This window comes from Cotesia glomerata, linkage group LG7 (assembly GCF_020080835.1).
Source record: "Cotesia glomerata isolate CgM1 linkage group LG7, MPM_Cglom_v2.3, whole genome shotgun sequence".
NCBI lineage: Eukaryota > Metazoa > Arthropoda > Insecta > Hymenoptera > Braconidae > Cotesia > Cotesia glomerata.
The window spans coordinates 8,537,097-8,547,265 of NC_058164.1; the positions used below are offsets into that span (position 1 = coordinate 8,537,097).

The 10,169-nt window shown below is 29.2% G+C and overlaps 2 protein-coding genes across 2 annotated transcripts; both read left to right on the top strand.

The window, feature by feature from the left end:
- The first annotated feature begins 4,118 nt into the window (after positions 1-4,118).
- Positions 4,119-8,012, top strand: LOC123269026 (prion-like-(Q/N-rich) domain-bearing protein 25). Its single transcript, XM_044734518.1, has 7 exons — positions 4,119-4,375; positions 4,744-4,995; positions 5,092-5,346; positions 5,405-5,644; positions 5,898-5,966; positions 6,403-6,600; positions 7,951-8,012. Exons 2-7 carry the CDS (start codon positions 4,785-4,787, stop codon positions 8,010-8,012), a joined length of 1,035 nt encoding a protein of 344 aa, XP_044590453.1. The 5' UTR covers positions 4,119-4,375; positions 4,744-4,784.
- LOC123268784 (cell wall protein DAN4-like) lies at positions 7,920-9,375 on the top strand. Its single transcript, XM_044734141.1, has 4 exons — positions 7,920-8,149; positions 8,292-8,455; positions 8,542-8,701; positions 8,773-9,375. The coding sequence occupies exons 1-4, from the start codon at positions 8,092-8,094 to the stop codon at positions 9,357-9,359; spliced, it is 969 nt and encodes a 322-aa protein (XP_044590076.1). The 5' UTR covers positions 7,920-8,091; the 3' UTR covers positions 9,360-9,375.
- Positions 9,376-10,169: the final 794 nt, after the last annotated feature.

Consider the following 10,169-nt stretch of genomic DNA (forward strand, 5'->3'; position numbering starts at 1 on the left):
TTTGATGGTAATATATGCTTATTTGTTGAATTATTACGTCTTTCATCAAGATATTGTAGGTAATTCAATCATATTCCAACAGTAATTAAAGAAAAAGAGTATTTTGTTATTACTAATTTTTCTAGTATTTTTCCAAACGCTTTTTAGTGCAATCTCAATCTTGGAGTGAAATATGTGGCAATAAAAACTTGTTGTGCAAACGAGTATATTCAAATGAAAATATTTTCAAGTGTTTAGTAGAAGTTATTATTGTACTATCTAATAGTTAATAACAATTATGCATTATTCTAATAAGAATCAAATGCGTTTGTAAAGAAAAATCATTTTGCATCCCCCACGAATTTTTGTTACCCTATATTGAATGGATTTTGTAAAAATGATGAAGAATATGGTCTGAATTTTCATTATGTTGATTTCCAATGTCAATGCAAACGTAATTTTTCACCGATATCTATTTACCGATGTTTACTGAGTGAGTATACAATTTTTAATGTAAAAAAATCAAAATATTAATAACAAATATAGTGATCCGTGTAACTCAACATGATTATCAATTTTAGATGGAGATTGTTGGCGAGATGATCAGTGTATGGTCGGAAATTCTATTTCTAAAGATTATCGGTGTCAATGTAAGGCAAATCACATTGCCATCGCTGATAATCTATATATCTATATATATATATATATATATATATATATATATATATATATAAAAATGAATCCCTATTTCTCTAGGTCACACCATCACGCGTGAACGGCTGGACCGATTTCACTAATTCTTTTTTTGATGTGTTTGTTATTGTCAGGAGAAGGTTCTTATGAAAGAAAAAATTAAGAAAATTGCGCGGAAAATTAGAAAATTTAAGAATACTCAACCACCATATAAAATCTATATCTATAGTTATAAAAATAAATTGCTGCGCGTTAATATCGCTAAAACTCAAACATGGTTTGACCGATTTTGACAAGTTTTTTTTTGTATGTTATGGTTCAAAGATGGTTCATAAAAGAAAAAAAAAAAAAACATTTGAAAAAAAATCATAAACATTAAAAAATCGAAAAATTAAAAATTAAAGTGCAGCCAACGTGTTATCTGGAGGTTCTGGGTTTAAATCCCTGTCCGAGCTATCCGAATTTTTTTCTCACATCTATATATCTATATATGGGTCATTCCATGTCAAATCGACCAATAGTTGGAATCGACCCCTTCCGATTTGGATGAATTTTGGTCAGAAGTTTTCTTTTATCATAAAACGAAGTTCTGCCAAAGGAAAAAAAATAAAAAAATTTTTTTCGAAAGATATGCAAATTCAAAATTTCGCGATTTTTCCAGTTTTTCAATTTTGTTTTTGCAATATCTCGAATGCTATTATAGATACAGGAATGGTCTTTCGTTTCTTTAAAAGGGGATACTTGGGACTATTGAAAAAGAAATATTTTGGAAAAAAATTTTGAAAAATGCCAAATTTGTCAAATTTTGAATTTTTGAAAATCGTCAAAAATGGAGACCGCCATTAAAATTTTGGCTCAATTTTTTTTGTATGATACCTTGTAATGATCTTAAAAGATCCTGAAATTTTTGGATAGGGGTTTTTTTTTTCAAAAATATGAATTTTTGAATTTAAAAAAAAAATTTTTTCTTGTTTTTTGCAACTTCTATATAAGTTAAAGTTATGCAGATACATAATATTGTAATTTTGAGTATTTAGAAATCAAATGCACGACGTGAAAATATTAAATAATAAATTAATTTCAACTTTTATTCATTTTTTAGACATAATCTAAAAGTCAGGCTTAACGCATGATATAATTTTTTATTTTCTTAACGCATGATATATTTTTTTGCTCGACGGGCAGAAAGCGTCAACTTTCGGCCCGCTGCGCTAAACGAAAGTGCCGCTTTCTGCCTTCGTCGAGCAAAAAAATAGTATACACTCCACGGGAAGTAAATAAGAAAGCCTCAGATCACATGTAATTGTCGGCCGAGGCGAAGCCGAGAGACATTTCTTACTTTACTTCCCTAGGTGTGTAATATACTATTGTCCGTTTCTTCACTTCAATTACAGTTTTTAACCTCAAATAACTCAAACAGATATTAATTTTCTATAAAAATTAGAAATAATTTCATGAGAATATCATTTTTTTCGTTCTTTCGAATACTTATTTACTTACGAATTTCTGCACATTCATAGTTCTCAATCTCAAATTACAAATTATTCTCATGTTAATGAGATGACAAGTGGCGTCAACAACTTTAAATGAAGTAAAAAAAGGACAATTAACAAATTCTATCATGCGTTAAGGATGACTTATTTTAAGGATGCAAGATTATGTCCAAAAAATAAAAAAAAGTTGAAATTAATTTATTATTTAATATTTCCACGTCGTACATTTTATTTTTAAATACCCAAAATTACAATATTATGTATTACAATAGCATTCGAGATATTGCAAAAACAAAATTGAAAAACTGGAAAAATCGCGAAATTTTGAATTTGCATATCTTTCGAAAAAAATTTTTTTATTTTTTTTCCTTTGGCAGAACTTCGTTTTATGATAAAAGAAAACTTCTGACCAAAATTCATCCAAATCGAAAGGGGTCGATTCCAACTAGTGGTCGATTTGACATGAAATGACCCATATATAAAAATAAATTTCTGTGCGTTAATCTCGCTAAAACTCAAAAACGGCTGGACCGATTTTAAAATTTTTTTTTGTTTTGTTCGCTATAGTTCAGGAATGGTTTAAAAAAATAAAAATTATTGGAAAATCCGAAAGTTCAGCTAAAAAAATAAAAAATTGTTAATTTTGTATCGGAATCGCTATTGTTACGCTTGAGCCTCAAGGTTGCAAGAGTGTACCAAAATTGTTCAATATGTAGGAAGATACGTACAAGTATACTGCAGAGTTATACTATCTTCTTCTTCTATATATATATAAAAATGAATTGCTGTGCGTTAGTCTGGCTATAACTCAAAATCTTCTGTATATATGAACAAAAAAAAATTTCATAAATTCTGTGTTCATTTTTTGGGATCTTGATTTTCAGGCGATAATGAGAAGCAAGTTTCATTTAATAACTTGACAAAATTCTAACCGCACTTCATACAGCCAGTATTTATTTTTTATTGAAGTAGACTAGAGTTTAAAGATTGATAATCGCTGATCAAAAGGTGTAATAAAATATATTGTAGGTGATACGAAGTTCACCGGGTCAGCTAGTTTATGTATATAATTGAGGTTATAATTGAGGATGGTTTTACTTGTATCACTGTAGAGTGTTTTACAAGGGAGGGTGGGGAATTATTGTCTCTCCACTTTTTTCTCCGCAATATAATCTCTCAACCCCGTCATTATAACTCTCAACCACTTTTTCGTCCCCACCCCCCTGCATGACGGGATTTTTTCTTTCATGCCCGACACACATGTGCTGCGACTGTGGCCGACTTACGCGTTATAATCAGTACCTGCATTTGCATTACGGTCTTAAATAGTATGGAGGTACTTCTATAATGACATTTTACCTCCATAACTATATGGGAAAACCACAGAAAACCCGACCGGTACACAGAGGCTGGCAATGAAACGCACATATTCTTAGTTTATAATCATTGAAAAATATTGGTGCGCGCCGGAATCGAACCCTGGTCCCACTCTTTCGAAATGCAGGTACCGAGCCGATTAGGCTATTGCCAACCTCTTAGTTTATGTATATATAAAAATTAAGAAAATCGTTGCAAGCACGACATATTATTCCGATAATTAGATTTTGATTGAAAGTGTGTCTATTTTCAAAATATCTTTTAATTTTTTTTTTAGTATTATTAATCGTAATATTCTTTTTTAATAAACCATTTATTATTAATTTTTAATGACAGTCATTTACGCAACTGAAAAAAAATAGTTGTTTTATTTTTTAACCATTCCACATCCATAACACATAAAAACATTTTAAAAATAGCTTTTATAGTCGTATGATTGATAACTACAAATTTGAGTAAATATAAAAGAAGATATACGTGCTCTATATTTTGTACAATATATTTTATATTTTATAACATTAAATAAGTTTATTAATTTTTTAATTTTTATTATTTTGTCATAAAGGGTTACATGATGGTATTTATAAATAAGTTAATTAAATTTATCACTATAACTTCAATGGTATTGTGTGTTTATTCATACGATGGATGCGTAAATTATGGAGACACTGTATGTTAATAATATTAGAAAAATTTACTATTATTTTTAATTGCTTAGTTATTTATACACTATGTTTTTTAGTGTGATCCCAATGATGGAGTAACATGTTGCGATGAAAAGTCAACATGTAAACAAACGAGCTCTAATAATTCGTTTGTGTGTATAAACGAAGGTATTAATCTATTGTCTTATAACAATTATTTATTACTAAATAAGGGAAAATAGTTTTCTTCTATTATAGTTTTACTATTTTATAAATTTGATTTTATATGAAAATGAAATTAGCAGACATCTGACAATTTTTAGAATTTTTCTTATTAAAAAAATTATTACAAAAAAAAAAATTCCAGATACAGAATATTTGAAAAACTAAAAGTATAATTTTCTTAAAATGTTTTTTTAATTATAATTTAATTAATGATAAAAAATTAAAAAAATTTTTAAACGTCTGCTGATTTCAGTATCATCATTTTTTTTATATAAATGATTTTTCATAATTTTTTTTTTTATTAATCTTATTTTATTGATTTATATTTACAGAAAAATTCCTCAAAACATGTAATACTGATGCCGATTGTAAAATGATACAATTCGCTGTATGCTCAAGCGATAAAAAATGTACTTGTAAAAACGCTTTCACCGAATTTGATGAAACTAGGTGTACAACTAAATTGGGTAAAATTTGTTGTGACACTGATAATGAATGTCCCATCGAATTTTCAGTTTGTAAACAAAATAAATGTCAGTGTAAACTTGGTTACTTGAATGTCGCTGATAAACAATGTGTTCTAGGTATGTTAAAATATTAAGTACTCAAAATGCAAATTCTATTAATTGAATGAACAACGAACAAGAATCGAAATTAATTTTTGATTTGGCCATTTTCAGTGGAATCACCTTCTCGATCTTGTTACAACAATGATCCTAATTGTCGATTATTTACAATTGCAAAGCTTCTACCAAATAGACAGTATGTTTGTACCGAGTATAGGGCAAAAATAAATTCAACGGCATGTACTGCATCATCAGGTGAATCTTGCACAGAAAAAAATCACTGTGTCTCAAAATATTCTGTTTGTATCAATAATAAATGTCAATGTAAATTTGAATACGTATCTCACTCCAGCATTGATTGTCCATCACGTAAGTTGTAATGGAAATAAGTGAAAAGTTTTTTATTAATTTAATTTTATTTATTTAGCGTACATAGCTATGCCGTGTCAGTATGACTCATATTGCAGGAAATTTATCAATCACTCGGTATGCAGGAAAAATATATGTGTTTGTAATGACAACTATTTAACGATAGATAATCAAGTATGTCTTCCGAAATTAAATGTATTCTGTAGAAATAATAAAAAGTGCGCGGTGGAAAATTCTGATTGTATTAATAATAGATGTCAATGTAAACTTCATTATGTTCACCGTGGATTTAAATGCGGTACACGTAAAATTCAAATACAATAATGATATTGAAATAAATTTTTATAACAATTAAATTATTATCAACAAAAATTTCACATGTAGACATTGAAAAAAAATTTTAAGTGCGAATTTTCAAAAATATTTTTTTATCATAATTGATTTGTTATAAAAATTTCAAAAATTGTCAGATGTCTGCTGATTTCATTATCATATAAAATATTAAATAATTCAATTAATATAAATTTAATGCTTGAAAATTTTTATTGCAGTAAGAATGGACCATTTAAATAATTGTTTATCTCATGAAGATTGCAATAAAAAAAATTCAAACACACTATGTAAGCTGATTTTTATTATTTCTTCTTTTCTAAATGTGATACTATCAATATTTATTATTATTCCTACTTAAGAGTTATTTCTTGAAATTTTGTTTAATATTTTTTTTTTCTTTTTTTTAAGTTACACGAAGCCGATTTTGTAGAGCAGACCGAGATTGTTTGGACTTGGGAAATTCGCGATGCTCATTGAACGAAATTTGCGTTTGTAAGCATAACAATTTTGCATTAAATAATCATACTTGTTACCCCATATTAAATGGAGTCTGTTCTTATGATGAAGAGTGTGAAAAAAACTTTCATTGTGTCGATTTTACATGTCAATGTCAACCATTTTTTTCATCAGTATCTGTCCATGAATGCAGAGAATGTAAGCTTATTTATTTTTGATATTTCATCATAAAATTTCAGATTATTGGTAACTTATTTTTTCTTTTAGCCGATCTGTTATACTCTTGTAATGATAATTCAGAATGCAGTGACCCGTGGCATGCAAATTGCTCAAAAAATAAAAAATGTGTTTGTAATATCAACAATATTGCTGTCAGCAATACAACATGCTTACCAATTTTAGATGGATATTGTTGGCAAGATGATCAGTGCATGGTCGGAAATTCTATTTGTGAAGATTTTCGTTGTAAATGTAGACCAAATTACGTTGCCATTGCAGATAATTTATGTTCAATTAAAAATTAAAAAAGAAAAAAATAGTGAAAGGTTTGACATTGTTAAGTGGATTTCTAAAACATAAATTTATTTTAATAGTGTCTAAAACAATGGCACTGAAATTGGAAGACATAATTTTTTAATTATTTTATAAAAATGAAGTTATTATGAAAAAAATTTAATTAAAAAATTCTACATATAAAAATTAAAATAAATGATTTGGAAATTTTTTAAATAATTTTTTTTATTGTAATTGATTTGTTATAAAAATTAAAAAAATTGACAGCTGTCAGTTGACCAGTATCATCTAAAACACGCATATAGCTTTGAAAAAGGCTTCAATAATATCGCGTTACAGATGCCATAAGGGCGTATAAATTTTTTTTTTTACATTTCTGCACATTTCGGACGAAAATACATCGATTCCCGAAAAAAATTTTTTTTATACGCCTTTATAGCTCCTGGGACCCACCTCGGATGCCATAAGGGCGTATCAAAAAAAATTTTTTTTGGGAACTGACGTATTTTTACATGAAATGTGCAGAAATGCAAAAAAAAAATTTTTTCCATATAAAAATTTTTTTTGGACTTAGAAAAAAAAATCGAATTTTTATTATACGCCCTTATGGCATCCGAGATGGGTCCCGGGAGCCATAAAGGCATATAAAAAAAAATTTTTTTCGGGAATCAACGTAGTTTCGTCCGAAATGTACAGAAATGCAAAAAAAAAATTTATCCGCCCTTATGGCTCCCGGGACCCACATCGGATACCATAAGGGCGTATAATAAAAATTCTGTTTTTTTTCTAAGTCCAAAAAAATTTTTAGTTAGACGAAAATTTTTTTTTTGCATTTCTGCACGTTTCATACAAAACTACGTTGATTCCCGAAAAAAAATTTTTTATACGCCCTTATAGCTTTTCACCGGGACCTTTTGCCGGTATACGTCCTTATGGCATCTGGAACGCGATATTCATTTAAAAAAAAAAGTCATTCATAAAATTGTACTAAAGAAATATTTGAAAAAAATGTATTTATATATTTTATTTTAATTTATCGAGAATAATTTATTTGTTAAAAAAAATTCTAAAGATAGTCAGACACCTGTTAATCTTAGTTTAATAATTTTTTATCTTTGACAGTGAAAAATCACATTGATGAAATTTCAAATGTTTGAATTTGAAATTATTTACGATTAGCGCACGCGCATTCTTCAACTACCAACCAACTATTTACCACCTGCTTACCAACTAAAGAAAAATTATTTTATTCTACAAGCAGACAACTTCGTAAAGTAACTCATAATTGTTAAAAAATGACAGACAATGGAGTTAGTCATGATAGTTATCAAAACATGATTGTCACTGGCATAGAGTACTGGTAATTAAACTTAGATATAAGTTTGTTATCACTACATCAAGGAAAATAAAAAAATAATAAATGTGATACGTGATTTTTGTAATATGGGGCGAGTTAATTTTTTAAATGTCATTGCGGCGATTTATTGTTTAACATGGCAAAGTAAGTTAAATACGTGATGACGTTTTTTATTTCACCAATAACTTATTGCTCAAAAAAATATGCGTAGTATTTTATTATAAATATAATTTTTAATGTAACACTTAACATTCAATTTTTTCTAAAGTTATTTTTTTTTATTCAGATATAGTGTATGGTGGTTATGTCAAATTGACCCACGATGGACCAACTGTCCAAGGTGGAATAATAACTTTTCAAGCTGATCTTTATTACAGTGACGGTACCAGACCGTCTGGTACCTTTGCTTACTTTTGGAGAGATAACGCAGTGCCTCCGCATACATACGAGGTATAGTAATTAGTGTACTAATGTGTTATTTTAAATATCATCGAAACTGTATTATAAAAAAATTTATTTGTTTTAATTTCTTTTAGTCGCAATCGACAGAAAATACGACAAGTATTTGGAGAGTGCAATATCCAGCAGACCTATATCCAGTAGGAGAGTATACTGTTGAAGTTAAAGTAGAGCGTGAAATACTTATCATCTTTTGGCCAAAAATTACCAGTCAGCATAAAACATTTGAAATAACTCGTAAGTTTTATTTTTTTTATCTTGACTTGATAATATTATTACTTGAATATTATTCATGGATTTGTTTTTAGCTCTACTTAATGGTAACTTGACAATAGAACAGCCTAATAACACAGCAACAAATGAATATATATCATCTGCTTCTGAAGCGGAAATACTGATTAAATTACGTAAAGGTGACACTGATTATATCGAAGCAAATGCTACTGCGATAACGACATACTGGTTTGTTGATTGCAAATATTATGGACAGACTAATGATCTTAGTTTTCGTTTCAACTTTACAAAACCCGAGACAGAGGCGTCATTAGAAGCTTTGGTGGTAGCTTCGTATGATCCTCCTACAACTGTTGCTCCTACGACGAGCACAACAACAACAACAACAACTACTACTACTTCAGCACCACCATCCAATGGAACCATTCCATCAAATAGTACCACTACGACTACAACTACGACTACTCCCAAATCAATCGTTACGACGACACTTAAGCCAACAGTAACAACTCCAAGCACGAACTCATCAACAAATGCTACTATTGGCTTTAAAAATATTTCTTTACCGTATGTTTGTGTAAATACGTCGCTAGTTCCTCCGGATCCCAAGAAAACATACGGATATTTCCAAAGACAAATAAAAGTGAGAGGTATCGTATAGTGAGGATATATTAATACATGTAACTGAAGTTACAATCGGTCAGCTTAACGCTTTTATACATCGATATTTACTAAACACAGTCAATTTCAAAGCCTCCTAGATAATTCTCGATGCATTTTAACATTATCATCATTTGAACCCCTTGCGATTGTCGGAATTGCTAGAAATTCTAGCTGAAGAATTTATAAAATTCCTAAAAAATTCTGAGTACACTTTACTCCGCAAAAAAAAATTCAAGCTTGTCTGGAGTCACCCTCAAATTTTTTTTTTATTGTTTCAACCTACTCCGACTGTCGGAGCCTTTGGAGATTCCAGCTGGAAAATTCTGAGTACACATTACATAGTGTATACATCTGTATATATTAGCGTTCAGCTGACCGGTCGCAGCTTCCGTTACATATCAATACAATAAATTATGAAGAGTATTAAGGGGTTGCATAGGTTTCACGGTTTCAAAAATTGTTTTTTTTTTCCTTTTGTCTTATTAAATTCTACAACATCTCTAGAATATTGTCTTAAAGTTTCAAATCGATCTGAATGATAGTTTCGGAGATACAATTTTAAAAAGTTGCGCGCTCAAGGCGCTGTTGTATTGCCGCTCAAAACTTTAAAACGCGTTTTTCTCAAAACTATATTTTCAAAGACGGTACCCAAGATTTCTCGAGAACTACTCAACCGACCCTGATGAAATTTTAGATAGGTCTTCGAGATATAATTTGCAAAGTCTTGAACGAAGGTTTTTTTTTTTTTCAATTACAACTATTTAAAAAAAAAATGCCGCGTAATTTTAGCCAAATTTTTAATTTTTTT

Excerpts from the sequence above, each read along its gene's own strand:
- LOC123269026 (XM_044734518.1), top strand. The coding sequence starts at position 4,785 with ATGATACAATTCGCTGTATGCTCAAGCGATAAAAAATGTACTTGTAAA. Across the intron at positions 5,645-5,897 it reads TCACCGTGGATTTAAATGCG|TAAGAATGGACCATTTAAAT; the intron begins GTACACGTAAAA and ends TTTTTATTGCAG. Across the intron at positions 5,967-6,402 it reads AAAAAATTCAAACACACTAT|CCGATCTGTTATACTCTTGT; the intron begins GTAAGCTGATTT and ends TTTTTCTTTTAG.
- LOC123268784 (XM_044734141.1), top strand. The coding sequence starts at position 8,092 with ATGGGGCGAGTTAATTTTTTAAATGTCATTGCGGCGATTTATTGTTTA. Across the intron at positions 8,150-8,291 it reads TTATTGTTTAACATGGCAAA|ATATAGTGTATGGTGGTTAT; the intron begins GTAAGTTAAATA and ends TTTTTTATTCAG. Across the intron at positions 8,456-8,541 it reads TGCCTCCGCATACATACGAG|TCGCAATCGACAGAAAATAC; the intron begins GTATAGTAATTA and ends AATTTCTTTTAG.